Raw genomic sequence first — 26,741 nt, 5'->3', positions numbered from 1 at the left:
GCCCTGTGAAATCCTAAAGGTGTTCTTTAGAATGTGGGCCCCTTTGCCTACCTAGGCTGCAAAAAAGTGTCACACATGTGGTATCGCCGTACTCAGGAGAAGTTGGGCAATGTGTTTTGGGGTGTATTTTTTCATATACCCATGCTGGGTGAGAGAAATATCTCTCTAAAATGACAACTTTGTATAAAAAATGGGAAAAGTTGACTTTTAGAGAGATATTTCTCTCACCCAGCATGGGTATATGTAAAAATACACCCCAAAACACATTTCCCTACTTCTTCTGAGTACGGCGATACCACATGTGTGACACTTTTTTGCAGCCTAGGTGCCCAAAGGGGCCCAAATTCTAAAGAGCACCTTTAGGATTTCACAGGGCATTTTTTTGGCATTTGGATTCCAGACTTCTTCTAACGCTTTAGGTCCCCTAAAATGCCAGGGCAGTATAAATACCCCACAAGTGACCCCATTTTGGAAAGAAGACACTCCAAGGTATTTCGTGATGGGCATAGTGAGTTCATGGAAGTTTTTATTTTTTGTCACAAGTTAGTGGAATATGAGACTTTGTAAGAAAAAAAAAAATAAATCATCATTTTCCGCTAACTTGTGACAAAAAATAAAAACTTCTATGAACTCACTATGCCCCTCATCGAATACCTTAGGGTGTCTACTTTCCGAAATGGGGTCATTTGTGGGGTGTTTTTACTGTCTGGGCATTGTAGAACCTCCAGGAAACATGACAGGTGCCCAGAAAGTCAGAGCTGCTTCAAAATGCGGAAATTCACATTTTTGTACCATAGTTTGTAAACGCTATAACTTTTGCGTAAACCAATAAATATACACACTTTTTTATCAAAGACATGTAGAACAATAAATTTAGAGAAAAATTTATATAGAAATGTAGTTTTTGACTTATTCCTGGCCAGTATAGTACAAAGCCGGCGTGCGCGTTCACAGCTCTGTACGATTCTGGGCAAGAAAAAGTCACCATTGCGCATGCGCGGCGGCATACGCGTTCATGACAGCAAGCGGCCCGGCCGGGAGAAAAGAAGGAGTCTTCTGCGCAAGCGCGGCCACCGGGATTCCGGAGAAGAGCGGTGGCCATAACCAGGGGAGATCGAATGACAACAATGAGGTAAGTGGGGGTGAATTTTATCCTAAACGGTGGGAATTTATTAATCAAATATATTTACAAAAATGATCACTGTCAAATCATTAACAGATTTAACAGTGATCATTATGATGAGAATACCCCTTTAAGGTTAATAACCTCCTTCAGGTCTCTGAGACCATATGGAGAGATGAGCTTTTATAACAGTACGGCATGGTGGCTGTTACTGCTGTGGTTTGGTGGGCACAGTGCCAATGTGGCTTGACTTCATAGTAGGGGTGCTGTTGGACTGCTGCCCCTTGCCGCCTGTGGGTGCTGCACTAAATTAGAGTAGGACCCCCTCAAAAGAGGCCATTGTGATATGGTCAGTGGATCTATGTATTTTCATCAAAATGTATGCAAAGTACCTCAATAAAGCTGTTCATAAATTATGCTAAGAAGCCAAGTGCATGGCATGTATATGTGTGACACATGTCTTTTTCTTTTTCCTTTGGTTTTATATGACACCTCATGTAATAAATACAGTAACACAAAAACCCAAAAGCACAGTAACATTTTAACTTTCTAACTTCTTCCCAGCTATAAATCTCGTTACTCATTTCTTATTCCTGTAACTGCTCCAATTCCAGCTGCTGCCATGGTAAAGCCATAGATTATGTAATTTGCTTAATCCTTTAATTGTTCTTGTTTAGCTTTTTTTTTGCCTGTTCTGTGTGCATTTTGCTTCTACTCATATTTTTGAAGCCAAATAAGCAGAGGCTGTATTGGCATTGTGTTGTGGGTGCACAGAGCAGAGTCACGTGCTTGGTGCCAGGCTCTGTTTATCCAGTTCTCTGATTCCCAGCAGAAATGACATCACTGTGCTCGGGCCTCTCCCTGGAAGGTATTTCTGTTTCTGTTTACATGCCCTTTCCATATTCTGTCAAATATAAGCTCCTGTGTAAGGCATAGACGTATAGCTGCATACAGAATGCCTTATCTGCTGGAGTGTTAGAAATGTGAACGCTGCAATGGACTGTGATCTCAGCCAGCCCTCACCCCCTCCTAATCTGACTGCCAGTTTCCATTCTTCAGCACAGCACTTTCAGTTTAGTGTATGTGACCTTTTATAAATGTGGCTAGGTGTGGCCTGAGACGATCTTGTAACCTCACATTTATTTTAAAGAACAGTCCTTCTTCCTGCGGCCTGCTGACCGTATGACGGAAAATTAAAAGATCAGGAGCAGACGTCTTATTAAAAGATCAGAGTCACGAAGAGCCATGCCCCTGGTGTCGGTGAGTGAAATAATCTCCTAGTAATCTAGCAAAAATCATGCTACAATCTAGATGGAATAGATTACACACTGACTCATTTTGTAGTGTTTGAACAGAAGAAAGTTGCTTGTCAATTTAATTTGCATAAATGTACGCAATGATCACAATAATGTCTGACACAAAACGTATAAGCGTAGAAAAAATATGGAAACTATCATTAGATTCCTGTTTTTTTTTTATTTTATTTTTTCTTTGGGGGGGAGGGTGGGGGGGTAGAATAGCGTAGGCAGCTACAGTATTCTGCCTACCAAAAACCTTTTGTAATGGAATGCGGTATAACTGCTTTTGGAAAATATTAAAGTGAACTTTGAACTGTGAATAACTGTACAGGTGAAACTCGAAAAAATTAGAATATCGTGCAAAAAGTCAATTTATTTCAGTAATGGAAATTAAAAGGAATCGCATTAATGCAGCTTAAAATTTTAATATTGTGAAAAGGTTCAATATTCTAGGCTCAAAGTGTCACACTCTAGTCTGCTAATTAATCCATACCCCCTGAGCAAAGGGGACCTGAGATTGTGACTTTGGGGTTTCATAAACTGTAAGCCATAATCATCCAAATTATAACAAATAAAGGCTTGAAATATCTCGCTTTGCATGTAATAAGTCTATCTCATATATTAGTTCACCTTTTAAGTTGCATTACTGAAATAAATTAACTTGTGCATCGGCCGTGTGCAAGAGGCCTAAGGCAAAGGGATCTGTCTGTCCCCAGTGTTAACATAGTTTACACTTCAATTTCGTCAGTTATTTCCATCAGTTATTGTGCATCAAAACCAAGTGCGGGCCAAAAACCCAGAACAGGAAGAAATCTTCACATTATAACTAGAGATGAGTGAATCGAAGTTGATTGTCGTCCAGAAGTTGATTTTCCTTGTTCATCGTGGTAACGAATCATACTTTTTCTAAAATGGCTGCTGCACATATTGCAAAGTGAAAGTAAGAAGCCTGGGAATGAGGGAGCACCGACAATGCTATGCAGATAGCCAGTCAGCAGATAGCCAGCCCCTGTGATGTCACAGCCCTATAAAAAGCCTCCTCATGCCCGGTCTCCGCCATTTTACAGTAAACTTAGTGCAGGGACAGACGTTACAGGCACTAGGGACAGTGTTTTGGAAAGACTGCATTCCCCCCCCCAAAAAAACTATTGAGCTGTTCAAGGAAAGATTATTCATAGTGTAGGGAAAGATCAGGGACCAATAGGAGAGTGTAAAGCCTGGCTAATAGGAGCTATTCTATTACACAGCTTGCGGGTGAGGCAGTGGCTGAGCCAGAAGTGTGGCCGGGAGTCAGCAGGGTGGCAGCAGTGTGAGATCTGTAGCCAAATGTGCCCGGGGTAGACCGCCTGCTACGCAGGAGCCTACCTGTCCGGAAAGAAGTAGAGGTTCGCAACGGTAGCAGGCAGTCAGCACTGAGTGGTGTGGGGAAAATGCCATACTCGGTGGTGTGGGAATTTTTTATCAAGTCGCCGGAGGACGTCAGCATGGCCCACTCTGACTGGGCCACTGTGTTGACGACTTGTGTGATTCTCATCCTCACCTCTCTGTGACTGTGCCACTGTGTTGACTCATCGTGCTGTTGCCACCTCACCACTCGTCATGGGGGCACTATGTATTTCAGCATGTAACAGAACAGGTTCTGTAGAAATCTGCGTGGAATCAGCTGATGATGGTGTAAAAGTATTGCGCTTCTTCTTGACACTAACATTGACATGTAAAGCTCACACTCACAAGTTCACACTTGAGTTATTTGGTCAGTTTTAGCCCCGTAACTGCCCAAATAAGTGGAGCGTGCAGTGATTCTAAGAGCGACTCCTGTCATCTGCGTGTCATACTGACTCACCGTATTGTTTCACTATCACAGCAGACACCATATGCGTGTTACTGTAAGGCACAGTGTTGTACACCACTACAAAGGCTCTCAGCAGCCAACTGTTTTTTAACGTGATTCATCGCAAATAAATTTGGTTTGAATATTTTTGGGGAAAAAACTGACCAAATAACTCAAGTGTGAACTTGTAAGTGTGACCGAATCAAAACTTTGAGAAATTCGCTCATCTCTAATTATAACTTTTATCTCTGAGCAGGCTTCACTACTGGTTGCGGGTCACAATAACTGGTGGAAATTCAAATAACTGAAGTGTGAACTTGGCCTAAGGAATAAGAAGTGGCGGCGCAGTGTAACATGTGTGTGTGTGGCATGAGTGCTCGTTGTAACTTGACTTTGTGGTCTGGATGGCATTCAACATAAGAGATACTCCTGCAAAAATAAAAAATAAAAAAAAAATATATATTTTTTTTTATATGAAAGGCTAACGTACCTGCAATTTTTTAGCCTTGTAATTTGTTTTATCCCAGCTGTGTTGCATCAATACATTTTGAACCCTTTCATTATCGACACGTGGTCATGTAACCAACAGTCCTGTGTGCAGGACTTCCTGTGAACTACAGGATTACATTGTCATCTATCAAATCCCTCCTGGCGGCTCTCCAAGGCCTCCCCTCCTATGCAAGCTCTGCTTTTCCTGTTTCCATGAACAGTGCTTCTAAATATATCATTTCTGCTTTTTATTAGAGACCAGGTGTGCAGAGATAGTAGGGGAGTCCTTACAATGACTGGTAGCAGAGATATAACACTCCTCCTATTCACACTGTCTATACTATCTGTGTGTTCTGTATGCAGAATCCTATCAATGTATTATGGAGTATTTAAAACATATCCTCTAGAAATGCCAGATAAAATTTAGGGCCGATAGTTATTTATTTTTTATTTTGCTAAAAGGGAATAGTCCCTTCACTTTGCTGTTGAGAGGTTTCAAAATTTGATGAAAGAAACCTAAATAGTTTGTAAGAAACTTGACTGAGTTTAGAGAACATTGTGCCTACAAATGGAGCAAATTTACAGATTTAAATCTTAGATACCCGGTGGCTTGAATGAAAAGTTGACATTTGGTTGTTTACTATATGCCATAGTATGTCTCAGTATAAGACAGTAGCCCTAAGGCCTCGTTCACATCACCGTTTCTCCTTTCCGTTCTCCGGCTCCGTTGAGGAGCAGGAGAACGGAAAGGACAGATTCTACAGATAACTGAGACCTAACTGAGCGTAACGGAGCCTAAAGACCCCACAGACTATAATGGAGTCCGTTCGGTGTCCGCTCAGAATATGATTTTTGAGCAGAGATGAAAGTCCTTCATGCAATGGCCCATTTTTTTTACTTTATCTGACCCCTGTGGGGTCTGTATGGCACATGCGCTGCTAGTTTTTATGTATCTGGCAGCCAAACTTGAGGGTGCATGTGCGAGCTGTCAAGAAAACAAATCTGTTAGTGGTAACTTTTATTTGGATCATGGAAATAAGCATCCTGCAGAATCTAACCAGGCTCCTGTTTATGCAACCCTAGAAATTCCTCCCCCGCAATGACAAGCCCCCTCACATAGACTGTACTTGCCTTGCTCCCCAGCACCTGCGTCTCTTCTGATGCTCGTATGACCGGCGCTGCATTTCCCCAATGCGCGGTACAAAACATCCGGCGATGGGGGTTGTTAGCCAATACGAAAACAAACCTCCCTTGCATTGCAGGTGACGCTAGAAGCTTGTTTCCGCTGCGGCCTGCTATTGGCTGTGCCCCCCATCGACAGATGTTTTGATCCGCGTGACAGGGAAATGTGGCGGCGGCTGTGCGGGCATTGGAAGGGACACAGGTGCAGGGGAGCGAGGTAAGTACAATCTGCTTGAGGGCTCTTGGAATTTCGGGGGGGGGGGGGCATTTTTGGGGTTGGATAACCCCTTTAAGTGTTATAATATAACCCCTAATTAAGACAGATTTGTGATATTTTATGCCCATATTATATGAAGACAAAAAATGTAAACCTCTATTGTCTGAAGGTTGCATAAAGTGCTGTGTATTGGTCAGCGTATAGCACCCAGTACATTGCAGTTGGCGCAGAGTAGTAGGACTTGACTACACTGTTCAGGTTTCTATAAATGTGGATCACATCTATAACAGTTTATCTGCCAAACCCATTAAGGCTACTTTCACACTAGCGGCAGCCTTCCCTGGCAGGCTGTTCCGGCGGGTGAACAGACTGCCGGGTCCTTGCTGCTGCTAGCGCACCGTGCCTCCGGAAGTCCTCTCCGGCCCCATTCACTATAATGGGGGTGGGCTGGAGGTCTGGCTGCAGCATGACAAACATGCTGAGAGGAATGAAATAAAACTATGACATGTCGTTGTCCATTGAGCGTTTGAGAAGGATTTATTTAATCCTGTCTCCCAAGGAAAAAAAGGGTGTGGATTTAGTGAAGGTCTCTTTGCTACGTAGCTTGGCATATACAGGCCTAAGGGGCAGATTCTTTACTCTGGGTATCGACCATAACTCTAGTATGGAGCGATTGAGATTGACGGTAGTGCGAATGTCTGCATGGACAAGATGTCTTAATCTCAAATAATTATATACTTCTTTAGGCTGAATTTTGTATTTGTCACATAGGTTTTGAAAAGGATGCAGGTCAGACCTGGAAACTATCTGGACTATTTTTTTTATGCCCAGGTTTACCCAGATGCCCAAATCCAAGCTAGGAACAAGACGAGTAGCATCAAGGGGCAGGAGATCTAGAATAGGCATGGAATCACATCCTGTTGTAGCATGGAATTCTTTCCAATGTTTAATAGTGGCGCTCAGAAGGTAAGGATATTGATTGTAGGAGAAAGAAGGGAGAGATGCCAATAGTAGAGACCTCAAGGATGACTGCGGAACAGCAGACGCTTCTATATGTACCCAATGTTTACTAAGGTCACCCTGCCACCAATCCTGCATCTGTTGTACCTGAGTTGCCAGGAAGTAATCATGTACATTAGGTAGGCCTATACCCCCATAGGCTTTCTGTTTGTATAATATGGAGGCAGACACCCTTGGCTTCCTACCTGCCCATGTGTAGGTGTTGATCATTCGGGTTGCTTTGGTAAAAAAGGATTTGGGAACTGCGATTGGGAGAATCTTTAAGATATACAAGAGTTTCAGTAGTACCATCATTTTAAAGGCCGCTATTCTGCCTAACCAGGAAATTTATTTCAAGGCCATGGATGCTAGGTCATATTTTAGAGTGTCTAGTAATGGAATATAGTTATGCTTATACAAGGTTTTCATGGACCTAGTAAGTTTTAGGCCCAGATAGTCTAATTGCTGGTTCTGCCAATCTAGAGCAAAATTGGCTTTGAGATAGTGTTCCTCTGCTGAGGGGACATTAAGGGGCAAGATTTGGGATTTAGTTTTGTTAAGCTTATAAAAGGAGAGTTCTCAGAAAGCGTTTATAAGTTCCATAGCTGTGCTGAGGGATTTTTTGGGGCGAGTAAAGGATCAAATTATGTCATCTGCGTACAGTGAAATGTGGTGTGCGATTACCTATGGTCACTCCGGATATGTCCAAGTGTGTTCTGACAGCTTGAGCTAGTGGCTCGATTGATATCACAAATATAATGGGGGATAGGGGGCACCCCTGTCTAGTTCCATTTGTTATGGGAAGGGGGTCTAATAGTGTAGAACTAGCTAGTACTCTGGCAGAGGGGGAAGAATAAAGCGCTCGAACCCCATATGTCGCAGAACAAAAAAGGCGAATGACCAATTCACGCGGTCAAACGCTTTTTCCACGTCTAGTGTTACCAGCACTACTGGGGATTTTGTCTCTCCAAGGTATCTAATATGTTAACGATTCTTCTAGTGTTTTCATAAATCTGTCGGCTTTTTATAAAGCCTCTTTGGTCAGGGAATATAAGGTGCGGTATCAGTGCGGCTATGCGGTTGGCGAGGATTTTGTTTCAATATATTTTAACGTCCTGAGTTCAGTAGGGAAATTGGCCTGAAGTTTTGAGGGACATCAGGGGTTTTGCCTGGTTTGGGTATGGTGACAATAGTAGCTTCTTGCATTTCTTTTGGGAATTTCCCCCTTCTATGGCTTGTAATATGTGGGTCAGATAAGAAGTCAAAGTGTCTCCATATGTCTTATAATATACATTTGATAGCCCATCTGGTCCTGGAGCCTTGTGTAGGGGTAAGGATCGAACAGCTGCTAGGACTTCTTTCTGATTTAGCGTTGAGTTTAGAGATTCCATTTGGGAAGTGCTTACTTTAGGGAGATGGAGGGACTTTAAATATACATCTATTGATGTCTGAGGTGGTTGGATGGAGGGATTGTTCTCCTCTAGATTATATAGTGATGCATAATAGGCTTTGAATTTGTTAGCAATTTTATCTGGGTCATACAAATGAGCTCCAGTGGATTGGTTTTTGATAAAGGGAATTTTTGATTTTTAACGCTTACTTTTTAAAATTGTGTGCAAGTAACCTGCCTGCTTTGTTGTCCTGTGAATAATATATTGCTTTGGACTTTCTTAGATTCTGTTCATATTTATACAGCAAGAGTTCTTTAAGTTGGAGTCTCAGGGTTTTCAGTTGTGAAGTGCGTGTAGGGGAGTGGTTTCTTTTATTAAGAGTTTCTAGGGGTTTGATTTTGGACATTATTTCCAAAAACTTCCTTTCCCTTTCTTTTATTTGCTTTTCTCCCTATTTTCATGATGACTCCCCTTATGTAGGCTTTGTGTGCATTCCACAGGGAAAAGGGGTTAGAAACTGAGCCTACATTGAATTGAAAGTATTCCCGAATAGCGGCACCAATTTAATCTTTGTAGGTGTTGCGTTCTAAAAGAAAGGGATTAAGGCGCCAGGAGGATCTATGTCCAGGAGGGCACATATCTTGAAGGGTGAGTGTGATGGCTGCATGGTCTGACCAGGTACTCACTTCTAATGATAACGCTGTTGCGGCATGGATCAGCGATCTGTTTTGAAGGAATAGGTTTATCCTTGAATAAGAATTGTGCGCTGTAGAAAAGAGTAATCTCTCACTATCCTGATGGATTCTCCAAATATCATATAAGTCGTTTGATAAGAGGAATTCTCTCATCCAGGAGGTCCTGTTAGCGGAGGAGGTGGAGTCTAAGAGAGGATCCACTACTCCATTAAAATCCCCAAGCCATGATGTTTGTCCGTGCCTAATGTTTTCCACTTTCCTGGAAAGTCTATTAAGGAATGTAGGTTGGTGTCTGTTTGGCAGTGCTACTGTCACGGCGGACGGGATCTCAGATACACAGATAAACCAACAAACCAGTTTCTAGGTGAGAAGCAGGGGAAGGGTTACCTCCTAGCAAATCCCTGACTTCTCTCCCTACCCTGCTAAGCCCACATTCAGACCTTGATGGTAGGAATAATGTGTCCTCGTGCCTGGGCTAAAATACCCTAGAATCCCTGAGATGGTGAAAAGGGAAATAGGAGCAGCCTTCTCCCTCAGAACCTGGAGGGGACAGATGACACACAAACAACCTAGATAGCAAACAACAAAAACAGAAACCAAACTTATCTTATCTGAGCTGGAACAGACAATCCTTCCTTCCTTGCTTTCAAGGCCAGACTGATTTCTATAACCCGCACAGAACACTGGGATTGAGTGAGATTTATACCAATGACCCCACCTAGTGCACCTGAAGGGAGGCGGATCCAGCACGACTCCAAAACAAAACAAAAAACTAAACACGTGCTGCTATTCTGGACGACCTCCGCACATAGTCAGAGCAGGGCATGACAGTACCCCCCCTTCTACGGGTGACCTCCGGACACCCCGGACCAACCTTATCCGGATGGGATCTATGAAAAGCCCTCACCAGTCGGCTGGCACTGACATCCAGCGCCGGAACCCACATCCTCTCCTCAGGGCCGTATTCCCTCCAGTGTACCAGGTACTGAAGGGAACCCCAAAGAACTCTAGAGTCGAGAACCCTGGAGATCTCGAACTCCAAATTTCCATCGACCAGAACAGGAGGAGGAGGCAATGGCGATGGTTCCACCGGTTTCACGTATTTTTTCAGTAAAGACCTGTGGAACACATCATGGAACCTCCAAGTCTGCGGAAGATCCAGCTGAAACGCTACTGGATTGATCACCGCAGATATTTTGTACGGACCAATAAATCTTGGACCCAGTTTCCAAGATGGCACTCTCAATTTTATATTTTTAGTGGACAACCACACCAGATCACCCACACACAGGTCCGGGCCAGTCACACGTCTCTTGTCAGCCAATCGCTTATACCTCTCACCCATCTTCTCCAAATTCCCTTGGATCCTCCGCCAGATAGAAGACAAGGCAGAAGAAAATCTCTCCTCCTCTGGCATCCCAGAGGAACCAGTCCCAGAAAAGGTACTGAATTTAATGTGGATAAGTGCAAGATAATGCACCTGGGGCGTAAAAACCCAAGGGCAGAATCTAGAATATTTGACACAGTCCTGACCTCAGTATCTGAGGAAAGGGATTTAGGAGTAATTATTTCAGAAGACTTAAAGGTGGGAAGACAATGTAATAGAGCAGCACGAAATGCCAGCAGAATGCTTGGATGTATAGGGAGAGGTATAAGCAGTAGAAAGAGTGAAGTGCTTATGCCGCTGTACAGAACACTGGTGAGACCTCACTTGGAGTATTGTGCGCAGTACTGGAGGCCATATCTCCAGAAGGATATAGATACTCTAGAGAGAGTTCAGAGAAGAGCTACTAAACTAGTACATGGATTGCAGGATAAAACTTACCAGGAAAGGTTAAAGGACCTTAATATGTATAGCTTGGAAGAAAGAAGAGACAGAGGGGATATGATAGAAACTTTTAAATACATAAAGCGAATCAACTCGGTAAAGGAGGAGAGCATATTTAAAAGAAGAAAAACTACCACAAGAGGACACAGTTTTAAATTAGAGGGGCAAAGGTTTCAAAGTAATATAAGGAAGTATTACTTTACTGAGAGAGTAGTGGATGCATGGAATAGCCTTCCTGCAGAAGTGGTAGCTGCAAATACAGTGAAGGGGTTTAAGCATGCATGGGATAGGCATAAGGCTATCCTTCATATAAGATAGGGCCAGGGACTATTCATAGGATTCAGATATATTGGGCAGACTAGATGGGCCAAATGGTTCTTATCTGCCGACACATTCTATGTTTCTATGTTTCTATGTACCAAACTGAGGATGAAAACCGTATGCGCCAAAAAATGGCGACTTACCCGTGGACTCCTGCCTACGGTTATTCAAAGAAAATTCTGCTAGGGACAAGAATGAGGACCAGTCCTCCTGATTCTCAGCCACAAAGCACCTCAAGTAGGTCTCCAGGTTTTGATTAGTACGCTCTGTCTGTCCATTCGACTGCTGATGAAAAGCCGAAGAGAACGAAAGTTGAATGCCAAGCCGAGAACAGAATGCCCTCCAAAACCTGGAGACAAACTGCGTGCCCCTATCAGAGACCACATCCGAAGGAATACCATGCAATTTCACAATATTATCAACAAAAATCTGTGCAAGAGTCTTGGCGTTAGGCAGACTAGTTAATGATATAAAGTGAGCCATTTTACTGAAATGGTCAACTACCACCAAGATTACTGTTCTCCCGGAGGAAATCGGCAGATCCGTGATAAAGTCCATGGACAAGTGCATCCAAGGACGAGACAGAATTGACAATGGAAGAAGTGAACCAGCCGGTCGAGTATGAGCAACCTTTGACCGAGCACAGGTTTCACAAGCTGCCACGTAATCCTCAATGCTCTTACGTAACCCTGGCCACCAGAACCTCCGGGACACCAGATCACAGGTGGACTTACCACCAGGATGTCCAGCAAGGACAGTATCGTGATGTTCCTTGAATACCTTGTATCGCAGACCTTCAGGAACAAACAACCTCCCTGGGGGACAAGAACCAGGAGCCCCCTCCTGGGCTCCCAACACCTCCATCTCCAATTCGGGGTACAGAGCGGAGACCACCACCCCATCAGCCAAAATCGGAGCAGGATCCTCTGAATCACCTCCCCCAGGAAAGCTGTGAGACAAGGCATCTGCCTTGACGTTCTTAACCCCTGGGCGAAAGGTAACCACAAAATTGAACCTGGTAAAAAACTGTGACCATCTAGCCTGCCTAGGGTTCAGACGCTTGGCAGATTGCAGGTAAGCCAAATTCTTATGATCTGTAGATCTGTATATACTGTAACGGGGTGAGACGCCCCCTCCAACCAGTGACGCCATTCCTCAAAGGCCAACTTGATAGCAAGCCACTCTCTATCTCCAACATCATAATTCTTCTCGGCGACCGAGAGCTTCTTGGAGAAAAAAGCACACGGGACCCATTTGCGAGGAGATGAACCCTGCGACAGCACCGCTCCAACCCCCACTTCTGATGCATCAACCTCCACCACGAATGGCTGAGACACATCGGGCTGCACCAGAATGGGAGCAGACGCAAAACACTCCTTAATAGCCGAAAAGGCCTGCAATGCCTCATCCGACCAGACAGAGACGTCGGCGCCCTTCTTAGTCATATCAGTGAGAGGTCTTACAATGGTAGAATAGTTCGAAATACATTTTCTATAATAATTAGTAAACCCCAAAAACCGCATCAAAGCTTTCTGATTCTCTGGTCGGTCCCATTCCAGAACCGCCCGGACCTTTTCGGGGTCCATACGAAAACCAGAGTCAGAAATCAGATATCCCAAGAACGGAAGCTCCTGCACCGAAAACACACATTTCTCCAATTTGGCATATAATTTATTCTCCCGAAGGATCGTCAAAACATGTCTCACATGATCCTGATGGGTCTTCAGATCAGGAGAGTAAATTAAAATATCATCCAAGTAAACCACCACGAACCTCCCAACCAAATGATGGAAAATGTCATTGACGAATCGCTGAAATACCGCTGGCGCGTTCGTCAACCCAAAAGGCATAACCAGATTCTCAAAATGACCCTCGTGCGTATTGAAGGCCGTTTTTCACTCATCCCCCTCCTTGATTCTGATCAGATTGTAGGCCCCTCTCAAATCCAACTTGGAGAACACCTTGGCTCCAACAATCTGATCAAAAAGGTCAGAGATCAAAGGCAGGGGATATGGATCCCGGACCGTAATAAGGTTAAATTCCCGGAAATCCAAACAAGGTCTCAGCGATCCATCCTTTTTTTTTTTACAAAGAACAAACCTACTGCCACCGGAGACTTAGATGGCCTAATATGACCTTTTGCCAAACTCTCGGCGACATACTTTCGCATGACCTCTCTTTCAGGTTGAGAAAGATTGTAAAGCCGAGACTTTGGCAACTTAGCCCCTGGGATGAGATTAACTGGACAATCATAGTCACGATGAGGGGGCAATTCCTGAGCCCCACCCTCCGAAAAGACATCCACAAAATCTGAGAAATACTGAGGTAAAGCCGTAGTGGACACACCAGAGATAGATGTGCCAAGACAATTATCCGAACAAAACTCACTCCAACCAATAATTTGTCTCGCTTGCCAATCTATAATTGGGTTGTGTTTAGTCAACCATGGTAACCCCAAAACTATAGGAGCCGGCAAATCCTTCATGACAAAACAAGACATAATCTCAACATGTGAATCACCCACCCTTAAGTGAATACCATGAGTAATGTGAGTGAGACTCCTTTGAGAAAGAGGGGAAGAATCAATTACAAAAACCGGAATCTCTCTTTCTTAAGTGCAAGTATTTAGACCCAGATTTTGAAGAAAAAGAAAGTCAATTAGATTTACCCCAGCACCACAGTCAAGGAATACTTCAACAAAAAAAATTCTTGAGTCTAGTGCCACCATAGCTGGAAGGAGAAAATGGGTATAACAGGGAGCTTGCATACCTGCCTGCTCCACCACAAAATTCATGCTACCAAGAGTCAGGAAAGTATTATTTATTTTTTTTCTCTTCTACCTGCGGTTTAACAAAAGGACAAGCAAAAATAAAATGACCACTTTTCCCACAGTAGTAACATAGTTTGTGCAATTTCCTAAAGTCTCTACTACCAGAACGGCAAGAAACCTGACCCAGCTGCATGGGTTCCTACCCTACCCCAGAGTTACCTGTAACATCACCCTGGGAAGCAGTAGAGACGAAACCAGTCACAGAAGGGATCCCTTGCGCGGAAGGAGCCCTACACCTTTCTCTCCTACACCTTCTCCAAAGAATCTGGGTACTCATGAAAAGCAAGGGCATCTTTCAATCTCTCAGATAACCCCTGACAAAACTGACTACGTAACGCGGGATCATTCCACTCTGATTCGGTAGCCCATCTCCTAAACTCAACACAGTAAGCCTCTGCAGTATGTTCACCCTGTAATAAATGACGTAATCTCGATTCCGCCATCGAGACCCGATCTGGGTCATCGTAGATTAATCCCAGGGCCCTAAAAAATTCCTCCACTGACCGGAGGGCCCGAGAACCGTGCGGCAGAGAAAAGGCCCAGAATTGCGTGTCCCCTTTAAGCAGAGAAATGATTATGCCTATCCTCTGACTTTCATCACCTGACGATGGATGCAGCCGAAAATACAATTTGCAAGACTCTCTAAAACTGATAAAGTCATCCGTACCCCCTGCAAATCTATCAGGAAGAGCAACTTTAGGCTCCCCACAAATTTGACCTGCACCTGATGCCAGAGCATTCTGACACCGTGTGACCGAACCACGTAGCTCCGCAACCTCTAGGGATAGCCCCTGCATGCGGTCAACTAACGCATCAATTGACGCCATCACAAAACCGCTGAGCAATGACAGTCAAAGTATGGCGGGTTATAATGTCATGGCGGACAGGATCTCAGATACACAGATAAACCAACAAACCAGTTTCTAGGCGAGAAGCAGGGGAAGGGTCACCTCCTAGCAAATCCCTGACTTCTCTCCCTACCCTGCCCAGCCCACATTCAGACCTTGATGGTAGGAATAATGTGTCCTCGTGCCTGGGCTAAAATACCCTAGAATCCCTGAGATGGTGAAAAGGGAAATAGGAGCAGCCTGCTCCCTCAGAACCTGGAGGGGACAGATGACACACAAACAACCTAGATAGCAAACAACAAAAACAGAAACCAAACTTATCTTATCTGAGCTGGAACAGACAATCCTTCCTTCCTTGCTTTCAAGGCCAGACTGATTTCTATAACCCGCACAGAACACTGGGATTGAGTGAGATTTAAACCAATGACCCCACCCAGTGCACCTGAAGGGAGGCGGATCTAGCACGACTCCAAAACAAAACAAAAAACTGAACACGTGCTGCTATTCTGGACGACCTCCGCACATAGTCAGAGCAGGGCATGACAGCTACTAAGGTATACATGGCATTATTCAAAGATCCCACTTCAATAATATATCTGCCATTTGAGTCTGAGATCATTTTGGAGAGTTGAAATGGTACTGTGTTTCTGATTCTCAAGATAACCCCTCTTTGTTTTTTATGGAAGTGAGATTGGTATATGATGCTATGATGAATCCGATTAGCATCCGCAGCCTTTAGGTGGGACTCCTGAACACTGAAAACGTCACACTGGAGGCCCTCAATCTTTCTCCACATGTTTTGCTCTTTTGTGAGGACTGTTTAGCCCCTTAACATTGAGCGATGCAAATTTAAACACCATTAGTGGACAAGTATGCAATGCTCAGAGTGCCCAGAAAGCCAAACCGCTTCAGTGGGGATAGGTCAAGGGAAGCCTGATCATCTCTGCTGGGAACGTATGTATAATAGGTTTATAGCCTTGTTCTCCTGGGGGTCAACACATTGTGAAAGCTAATTGTGTGTTTAGGCATTTCAAATATATACCTACTGTACCTAGGTAAATGTGCATCCATAAAAACATTTAACAAAACAGAAATAGGCTGTCAGCATATAGTAGGCCGACACTTGTGTCTGGGGGGAACCAGATGACTCACGGTTAGGAACTGAGTGAAACAGTTCAACTTAGAGCTCCATCTTGTACAGATAGTCGGGATTTCGGTTTCTGGACTTGCGCTTGGAAGAGACTACTTGCCACTCTTGGTGTAGGTGGGTTGGTGCCGACTTCGGATTCTGAAAGGTTTCTGAAATTGGAATGTTCCATTGTTGTAGCTGAAGCTTTCCTTCTTCAAGAGTAGAGATGGATTGTAGGGCACCTCCATGTTGGATTAAGATCTTCGTGGGAATGCCCCATCTGTAAGGCATGACATGATCTCGCAAAGCTGCGGTTATAGGGGCTAGTATGGATCCGAGCTAGAACGTCTCTAGGAATGGTAGGAGAGAGATGCTTGGGGCGTGCCACTCTGTGTATTCTGTCAATGAGGAGGTCACGTTCAGAAATTGAAGGGCTCAGAGCTTGCATCAGTCTCTGTAAGTAGGATCGCAATTCTTGCGGCTGGATTTCCTCAGGGATTCCTCTGATTTTAACGTTGTTTCGGCGGGACCTGTCTTCAAGGTCAACAAGCTTGTGTTTTATTATCTCACTTTCATCTGTGAGGTAATTAGGGCATCAATAAGTTGGTTATGTGAGGATGCAAATTCACCCATTTTTGTTTCAGTATGTGCCATTCTACCCTCTAAATCTGATATAGAGGTCTGCAGGGGGTAATGAGCAAGGCAATGTTATTGTCACGGCTGAGGATGGGGAAAACCCTCAGCCGTGCGATGGCGGAAGATGGTGGTCGCTGCTTGGCCAGGAGCACAGAATTAGGGAGCAGGTCACCTCCTATTGCATCCCTAATCTGACCCTGACTCCTAGCTGCATGAGCCGACCTTGAAGGTAGGAGGGCTCATGCTCCAGAACCTCGGATCCCTAGTAACCCTCCGCAGATCCCTAAAGCTAGGAGCAGGGTAAGACGACCTGTTCCTCCTAGACACGGAGGAACAGGAGTCTCACAGGCTACAATAAAGGGGAACATATACAACTTATGGCAATGGCAGGTAAATGCCATAAGCACAACACCCACCTGCCACAGACACAAAGCCTGGAACCCATGCGCAAGTGCTGTTGTCCTAAAACACAAACGGACACAGCACACACCACACAGGAACCCAGGACCATAAGCTGCAATAAACAAGCATACCACAGACAGATCTTCATAACATCAAACAAGATTTATGACCACAAGGGTGGCTCTCAGTGGCAGATGGTATAAACCAGGAGAGTACCTCTCAGCTTCAGGTCTCCACTGAGGCTTTATAGCCCAAGTAGCCACACCCACACAGACACACCCAGTGTTCACACACACAGAAGGGAATTAACCCTTCTCACACCAGGGAAGGGAAGACAGCCACTTAAAGGAGAAAGTGCACATATAACTAAAACCCTGTGCACACCAGACAAACACAAGGCACACCTAAAAGACAGGTTGCCAGGTGCAACCGCATGCAAATGACAGCGAGCAGACTAGCAACCAGCTCCAGCTGCTCGACTGCCACATAACTACATGTTGCCAGCGGCAACCACAAGTGAGGCAACATACTAGCGGCCCTCACCTGTGGTTGAACAACCAAACCAAACCGCAGGCAACAGCATGCGGATACAGGAGTCACGACCATGACCATGGCCGTGACAGTTATCTTGCATACTGTAGATCTGCTGAGTGCTAGCAGCTTGTCCTTTTAAGAGGGACCCTGAGACTGGCCCATCCGAGGTAGGGAAATCTTGCAGTGTGAGACTGTTATATCCCTGATTACAGATGAAAGGAGAGGGAGAGCCGGTAGGAGCGTTATGTGGCTCTTGCAGGGGGAGCTGTGGGCTTTGGTGCTTCCTACTAGACTTGGTGCACTACCTGAGCACGAGTTCCTCTGATCCCCAGGACTGTTATGAAGCGAGGAGGCTAGAGAGATGCCAGTGCTAGCCAAGACATTCGCTGCGAGAGGTGGGAATCATGGGTGAGAGACTGTACCTTCTCCCTGCGCTGCTATGTCGGGTGTGTGCGCTGCGAGTCTCGTTGGTGAGGAGTGAGCGCTGCTTCCGCCATTTTGTGCTCACTCTTTTTCAAAGAAAAAACATAATTTCCCCTGAGCTTAGATGGATGTTTTGCCCCTCGTCATCCTAGATGGTTGATACATGGTAGTAGCAGGGAGATATTGCGTTCACCGAGCCAGATGCTATGATGGCACTGCTGTATGTGTGGAGCTCTTCTAAGCGGCCATCTTGCGCGGCAGCAGGCCACACACGCCCTTGGTCACCATCTTGACGGTCCCACATCAATGGATGAGAAAGAGCAGTAGAGGAATGTAGAACCCTCTTCTCCCTCGCTGGCCGTAACAGAGGCATTGATTTGTATGCCTCCTCGGCTGAATATATTATTTTGGATAAATTTTTTATTCATCTAATGTAGGGATTTAACACATGAAGGCCCTCTAAATTCCAAATAAAATTTACCAGAAAGGAAAAGTTTGGAAGACAAAAAGTAGCATTTCCTACAGCACAGCTATGATGAGTAATGGATGGTACTGATAAGCACTCAGCAGTTGCAGGATGCACGCAAGAAAATGAGTGTGCAAAAACTGTAGTATAAAAATTTACTACAGTAAAAAAAACATCTATACCTCTATTGTGACAAAATTTTGACAAGAATGGGTCACAGATAGCTTGATGCCTGCTGAAAGTGCTCTAGTGCTGTGACTAGTAGAATACCAGCCAATCACAGTGCTAACAGGGGATGTCTAACATTGGTGTCCCCTGTCTAACCTTGTGGGTATTGGTGCTAAAATAGACAGCATCACTTACCTCCCACCTGCAACTCCCCCACCGATTTTTATTTTACAGTGAGGAAGCTACAATTGGCCTGTCTGCATTGACCAGCCAATTGCAGCGATTGGGGCTGTAGGGGAAGGGTGCAAATTCACTGGACCCCTAGCTAAGATGGCTGGCTGTAGGGGATATCAGCCATCTTAGCTCAGTCATGGGCCCATGAAAAAAAGGTGAATTGGCCATTTTTATTTTCCATTACGCCATTCACTGTATTGGATAACTTTTTAAATATTTTAATAGTACGGGCATTTTTGCATGGAGATGGACGACTGGAGTGGTGGTAGCAATAATGGTGGTTGTAGTCATTTCTGGTTGCAGTCTTCACTCTGGCACTCCCTGGGTCAGCGCAATTATGAGAGTTGCACCCTTTCTTCCCCTCAGGGCACAGTTTGGTTCTGGGGCCCTGTGCCTTGTGGTAGTGGAGGTGCCCTTGGTGTTGGTGGGTATTTTGGGGTGCAAGGCAGAGGTACGGGCAGTCCGTGGAATGCAGAGTTGTAATGCAGACAGTTGTGTAGGACAAGGAGGAGGCAGGTTACGATTGGCATATGCAATTTCCCAAAGCTGTGTATGTGAGTCAGTGGGCACCGTCAAAGCTCCCTCCTAATGCCTTTCTTCTAATCTGAACAATTTTCTCAAATGAGGCCAAGAGTGTGCATGTTTTTTCTCTCCTCTCACAAGTGTGATACTACAGTGCCCAGCTGTATTTTCTCTCTTGCTCAGCCAGTAATTCTGTAGTTCCCTCTGCGGGGACAGTTTCAAAGATGGCCAGGTTTTATATTTCATGTAGCAGGGGACCTGAAGTTTATCATCCCACCATCATGCATTGAAGTCCAAAACAGGTATATATGTGTTGTCTTTCACTGGTTTGTATTTTCCAGCACTCTCCCTTGTAAATTGCCCTTATGCACTTTCAAGTTCAGTTTTCTTTTCCTCAGAAGCTGGCACTTACCTTTCAGGGCTGGTGTCTCCCTGCCTGATGCTTCACTCTTGCACAGCTAACTCCACTAGAGGGGTGGGACCAGCCACACCCGGTTACTGTAACAAAAAGGCTGGCTGACTAATTCCCTACTCTCTATACACAACCTTTGGGATTCACAGTACATAAAGTACAGCGTCCTTAGCACTTGCAGTAGAGCACTGCACATACACATGGACAAGAACCTTCCTAGAAGGGGGCAGATTTATCTATTGGGCTTTTTAGACCATGCTTACACTTCTAGTTAAAATTTTCAGGACACGCTGCAATGTATGGGCACATGAGGAATAACAATATATTTTGACCATTATATGACTTGTATTCTGCATTTGCCCTCTGCAGGCTCCCTCACCTAGTCAGTGGACACTAGCAGGTTTAATGTCCCCCATAGACAGCACATGGCAAAAACAGGAGATTCTGTTTCCTAACTCATTACACTCACTCAGAAGCACCATATAGACAATTATAGAGAACCACTAAGCAGTATAGATGTGAATTATGCACTTGGGATCATATAGAAAACACTATTATCTCCACCAGCCTCTGTGTCTCTCACTCATTGCACCTCATTCCTTTCCTCGGCCCTGCCCCATAGACTTCTATGGGCAGCTGAATTTGATCCTACAGTCAGCTGAGAATCTGTATTGGTCTCTCAGGACTAATTTAGCAGAGAATGTAGAGTGAATGTTAGTTTTGGAAGGGAAAGTAATGGGGGAAGTAGTCTGACTAAGAAATTTTTTTCCTCTGATTATAAAGTTTATTATATTTGCGTGTACTATTGATTTGTTTTAAAGTTTTCTGAAGGATTAGTGACCATTTGGAATTTTTTTTTTGGTTAAATTGTTTAGTCTACACTGCAATAGACCCAACAGGCTTCTGTAGGTGGCAGACCTGGAGGCCACTGCTAAGCCTCTGGCTTTAACTGCAATATATTGGCAACCTACATTTGCATCATGAGGCTAGATAGGGGAGGATTACATATCAGTCATTTTGACAAACCCCTCAGATGTGGCATTTGCTAAACTCTCATGATAACACGCAGGCACAGCTCCTATACAGCAACCTTGTGGAGATGTGTTAATTGACTACATGAAAACATACCAAGGTGTTGAAGGGGTTGTCCAGGCATAGTCCTCAACCCGATCTAAAACTGGCCATGAAGAGACACAACTACACCCTAGGCTGGATATTGCTGAGGTAACTGCCCTCTCTATGCAGATGTTATATTGGGTGAGAGAGTATGCCTGGACAACCCCTGTCAATATCCAAGGAGACTGATGATGGTGAGGCTTCTTTCACACTGCATTGGCAGTGAATTTTTACCGCATGCACTGGGTATGGTCCTAGCATACAAGTTTAGTGTAAGTCATTAACATAGCTTGAAAAGAGCCTGATAGTTATAACAGGTTTTGTAAGAGAGCGTGTAAGTATCGGTATATAGCTCATATCTGTCTTACTGTACCAATTTTATCTGTTTTTTTCAGGGTCCACCTCCTCAACCTGGCGACCTGATTGAATTCATCCGCCCCTTTTATCAACACTGGGGCATATATGTTGGTAATGGCTATGTTGTACATCTCACAGGTAACCTGTCCCTCGACTAAAGCTGGCTTCTGAAACCCTTGGCATGCCAGTTGTTTGAATGTTATGGGAAGTTATACATTTTCCCTAGAACAGTTATTGATGCGTCAAATTCACTGGAATAAGAGCAACTAGAGATCAACTCTGTTTAATAGAGGATCCACCTCTATGATGTCCATATACCCTAAAAGGAAAGCGGTTGGATCACTTTATACACGTCTCATTTGCATGATGACGACCAACCGGCAATCCAGCAGCAGTGGTCATGCTTGCACACTATAGGAAAAAGCACCAGCCTATGTGCGCTCCTATGGTCCCGGCCACCAGAGAGACTGGTGCTTTTTCCTATAGTGTGCAAGCATGACCATTGCTGATGGATTGCAGGGTGGTCATAACAATGGAAACGAGAAGTGTATAATGTATTGAAAAAAAATGGATCAAGGAAGCAATATGGATAATAACAATACATTAGTAAGTGCCTTCTATTAACATTCTCATCATGATAAATGGCATTTGCTGAAGTGAAACAACCTATTTGTTTCAATCACTTTTTTTTTTTTTTTCAATATCTATATTTAAACAGAAATCTTGCAATTTTCCCAATGGCCACTAAAGGGCCCTTTACTCGGGCTGACAATTGAACAGATCATCGCTAACCAGTGTTACTAGTAACGTTTGTTAGCAATGAACTTGTGGTGTAAATGCACCAATGGTTACTTGATGAACGGGAAACAATGAGACAGTACGGCATTAGTGATCACTCCTACCCATACTCTGGAAGAGATCGGTGCATGTAAATGCAGCGGCGGTCTCCTCTGCTAGCAATCAGCAGATTGTCGGGAAGGAACGCTTCTTCTCGACAATCTGCTAGATCATTGTCCCCAGGGTTGCCAACCAGAATTTTTCTTTTTTTTTCTGGACAACTTTTTATCCCAAAATCACAGACAGCCCACATTTTTTACGGACAAATTGGGAAAACCAAAATGAATTATAAAGATTATAAGTAATCCATGTCTATAGCTCAGTATACTGATAAGAACTCATTACCAGCATTTACTGTGAGCTGTAAAATGATGATGATTACCACCAAAATAATCTAGTCATGTACCACCAGCCTCAAAAAAATCCCAGACACGTCTATTTTTCCTGTGTCTGTGAAACAAAAACAAATTTTTTTTTTTGCTGGACAGTTGGCAATCCTAGTTGTCCCGCGTAAAGGGGCAATAAAAATAATAGGCATCACATCTTGGTCTGTAGAGATTGATTTAGTGCAGTTACTTTATCTATACACAGAGATCATTACAGGCAGGATTAGAATGACAGAGAAGACAGGATCCAGCATTCATAATAGGTGATATCATAGCTTATCAGCAACCTCCTGACCTCTGCACAGGTCAGAGTATGCCTAGAAAACTATCCTACAGAAGTCAATGAGGTCGCCTCCTGATCATTGTGTCTATGGCCCAGGTGGCTGCTAGTGCTTTGTAAATGCTGTGGTAACTGTTTTATATATATACCGTATATATAATTTGTTTTTGTTTTTTAATAATGTGTAGGGGCAGTGATACTGACCGTTTTTGTAATGTATCACCCAAGTTTCTACAGGTTTTTATTCAGATTATGGGGGTCATTTGATCAAACTAGTGTAAAGTAGAACTGGCTTAGTTGCCCATAGCAACCAATCAGATTCCACCTTTCATTTTCCAAAGCAGCTGTCCAAAATGAAAGGTGAAATCTGAGTGGTTGCTATGGGCAACTAAGCCAGTTCTACTTTACACCAATCTGATAAAAGACCCTCTATATCTATAAATTAACAGTAAAATAATGTTACTGTGTCTGAAAGCTATTCCTAATAAATTGCCTTAGCCAATTTTATGTGGACCCTTTGCAGAAGTGTTATTTGATATCAAAATAAAGATAGACAAGTTTAGTGTACATTTGGTTTATCACAATGGCCCTTCAGCGTTGCGAATCATGGCATTCGCTGTATCCTTTACTTTTCACAGATCAAGAAGGGTGGTCTAGCCTGTCATCTGCTTTTGGGGCCTCTGCAGTAGTCAGAAAAGATCGTCTGGAGGATGTTGCATATGGATGCAGTTATAAGGTTAATAACAAATATGATGAGAAAATCCAGCCATACCCTCGTGAAAAGGTGGTGCAGGCAGCGCTAGAGCTTGTGGGTCGGACCATGCCATACAGTGTGACCAGTGCCAACTGCGAACACTTTGCAACTGAATTGCGATATGGAAAAGGCTTCTCTGATCAGGTATGGTGTATTATCTGGATACAGTACCAAACTGAATGTTGGGTCATATGTCCAGTCCACATGTACTAATGTTAGTGTACCTTGCTTTTGGCATAACATGTTTGTATACAGGTACACAAGTGTCTAGTCATGCTCCTAATTTATCACTCATCACTCTGATAAATCTGGTAGAGATCTAGACAGCCTGTTTAAGATTACGCCATGTATAGGATTAGTAAATCTGCCCCATAGGGAGGAATTTATCAGACTGGCATTTTACACCTCCCCTGCATTTTTGGAGGATGTGCTTAAAGAAGCACTACAGTTTTTCATTTTACATGTATTTTTAGCTCACCAGCTATATTCTAGCAGTGTAAAGGCCCCTTTACACTGCTTGAAGGAGCAGAAAATTGTCATGAAGGAAGCGTTCCTTCCTCACAATCGCCTGCTCATCAGTGAAGGTCACTGCTGCATTTAGATGCAGTGATCTCCTCCACAGTATGGGGAGGAGTGGTTGCTAATGCCTTTGTTCGTTCCCTTACAGAAACAATGTTTGCCTATCCTCAAGATAGGTCATCTATATCTCATAATGGGGGTGCCGACTGCCGGCACCCATGCCAATCAGCTGTTTGAAGAGAAGGAGGCGCTCCTTCCTCTTCAAGATTACACTGTGAATAGTCTTGGAAGTTTCGGCGGCGCAGTGTGATTACAAGTAGTTGCTCCATTCAACTGAATGGGATGAGCACTTGTAATTACACTGCGCTGCTGTGGCAAAAGACACAGTGCACAGTCTTCTTGAAGAGGAAGCACTTGTCATACAAGCTCCACCTCCCTTTCAAACAGCTAAATGTCAGGAGTTCCAGAAGTTGGACCACCACTGATCAGATATTGATGACCTATCCTGAGTATTGGTCATTACCAATGTGAGTGAACTTCAGTTTTGTAGGTTCGGGTATGTGCAGAATTGCATTATGGATTCCGTTACCACGGATCATAACGCAATTCGATGACTGAATACCTCCAGAGGCATGGGATTATAAATCATACCCAAACCCTATAACCAACTAACCAATATCTTAACCCAATAAAAATACACGTGGACACTTTAATGGGTGGAATAAATAAGGCCACGGCCATCTTTATTAAAGATTAGCTTACAGTCATTTAACAATAAATCATCATAAAATTAAATCATCAATGAATTAAATCATCAATATCTTATTAACAAACCAATAATTGACTATTTTTGTACCATTAGTGTTATTTGAAATATATTTGACCCACTCCTTTTGGTCGGTTTTCATGCTTTAATCAGGGGTGGGCCCTGAATTTTGTTTGGGCTTTATATAGGTTCCCAATAATTAGACCAGCCATAAGCTCGGCCTAAACTACTGACTCAACTCGTCCGCTCACCTTATCAGTGAGCGACTTTTACCCACCGGAACATGTCGGCTAAACAGGTGGCATGGGCACCACCCCACCAACTGGTAACTCAATCATAGCCTGCAAGTTTAAATTAAAAATATCCAAACCAATTGCTGACAAATGGATTTTATCCGAAAAATAAAGGCCGGGCAAACCACCTTCAAGGTCCACGTGACGAAAAGAGAATCCCCAGACGAGAGGCATAAAACGAGCCATAATCCTATTAATTCGTATCCTAATCCTATCTAAGTACTTAAAATTAGGATAAGACAACCATAGCAAACGGGGAATTATTTTGGAATAAACAAGACGGGCGGCAGGAAACAACCGCCTTGTTCTGACCATAGTACTCTTCATACAAAAGGCCAATTCAATGGTGCTGAACTTGCCCACATCATTGGCTCCTGCGTGAAAAATAATAATATCAGGGTCTGGGTATAACGAACACTTTTCCAAAACTATATCCAATAAACCATCCCTTCGCAAACCCCTGACTCCATTCCAATATATTCTAACGATGTCTGTAGACCAGGACAGATTGTCACCGTACGATCTTTCCAAAGCTCTTCTATGGGCCGAATGCACGAACGAATCGCCGATGATCCATACAGTGAGCCCTGTGAAAGCTACAAACAAAAGAAAGTTAAACAACGGTAAAATCAGGGCGAATATACAGTTTAAAATGATTAGACGACCATCTACCAATACTCTTTATTACAGACGTACTCAAACCAGACTCCGCTGCCGTTGTGGCAGCACCGATCCGAAAGGAATGAGACGTGAGGCGAAAACCCTCTAGACCCAAATCCCTTAAACATTTTGAAAGGACAGACCTGAACTGATACTGTGTCAACGGAGAAGCATCCGCATTAATAAAAAAACTACTACCACCCACAGGTCTGAGATGCCAATATCGAGATAACATACTCACCGGACAAATAGAACCCGACCTGACTTTGTTCATAAGAATCCAGGTACCCTTACCTGATTAATCCACTTTAGATGATGGAAGAAAAATTAAAACATAGTTAACATGAATAGGAACGTGCTGTGACTCCAGGCCGAAACTTGACCTTCCATTCTTGGGAAACAGCTCACCAATTCTTAATGCACCAAAAAACATACAACACAACGCAGTGGAAAAAAGCAATGCCTCAAAATCATCCGTGCAAACCCTAGAAGTAGCGTAACATAATGACCCCAACAACACTGGTGATAAAGGACACCTGCTGTCAGGAAAACATTTACCTCATCTGTATCCCTTCAAAACCTGTTTGATCATAAAATCTAAAACGGAAGGAGAACCTAAAACTCGAAAAAAAAAAGGAAATACCAGACAAAGCCCTCAAACCTGTAGCATTAGCCAAACCATCCTGAAATAACGTTAAACAAAAAGCTAAAGCCGCAACCTCGCCACAGACATAAGGGGACCAACCTCTACCAGCAGCAAAGCGACACCAACGACTCCAAGACCAAACGTAATCC

The 26,741-nt window shown here is 43.8% G+C and overlaps 1 protein-coding gene across 3 annotated transcripts in view; it reads left to right on the top strand.

The window, feature by feature from the left end:
- The first annotated feature begins 1,884 nt into the window (after positions 1-1,884).
- The window catches only part of LOC120980974 (phospholipase A and acyltransferase 3-like), a 50,045-nt gene continuing 25,188 nt past the window's right edge, over positions 1,885-26,741 (top strand). Inside the window, exons 1-4 of one of the 3 annotated variants that reach the window (XM_040410393.1) lie at positions 1,885-1,991; positions 2,274-2,383; positions 21,490-21,589; positions 23,593-23,852. In XM_040410393.1, the coding sequence (XP_040266327.1) occupies positions 2,369-2,383; positions 21,490-21,589; positions 23,593-23,852 (375 nt within the window). In that variant the 5' untranslated portion in view covers positions 1,885-1,991; positions 2,274-2,368. The other 2 variants (XM_040410394.1, XM_040410392.1) reach the window with 2 other exon arrangements.

Source organism: Bufo bufo, chromosome 10 (genome assembly GCF_905171765.1).
Source record: "Bufo bufo chromosome 10, aBufBuf1.1, whole genome shotgun sequence".
NCBI lineage: Eukaryota > Metazoa > Chordata > Amphibia > Anura > Bufonidae > Bufo > Bufo bufo.
The sequence above is the reverse complement of the archived record's forward strand: the minus strand, read 5'-3'. Positions and strand labels throughout refer to the sequence as shown.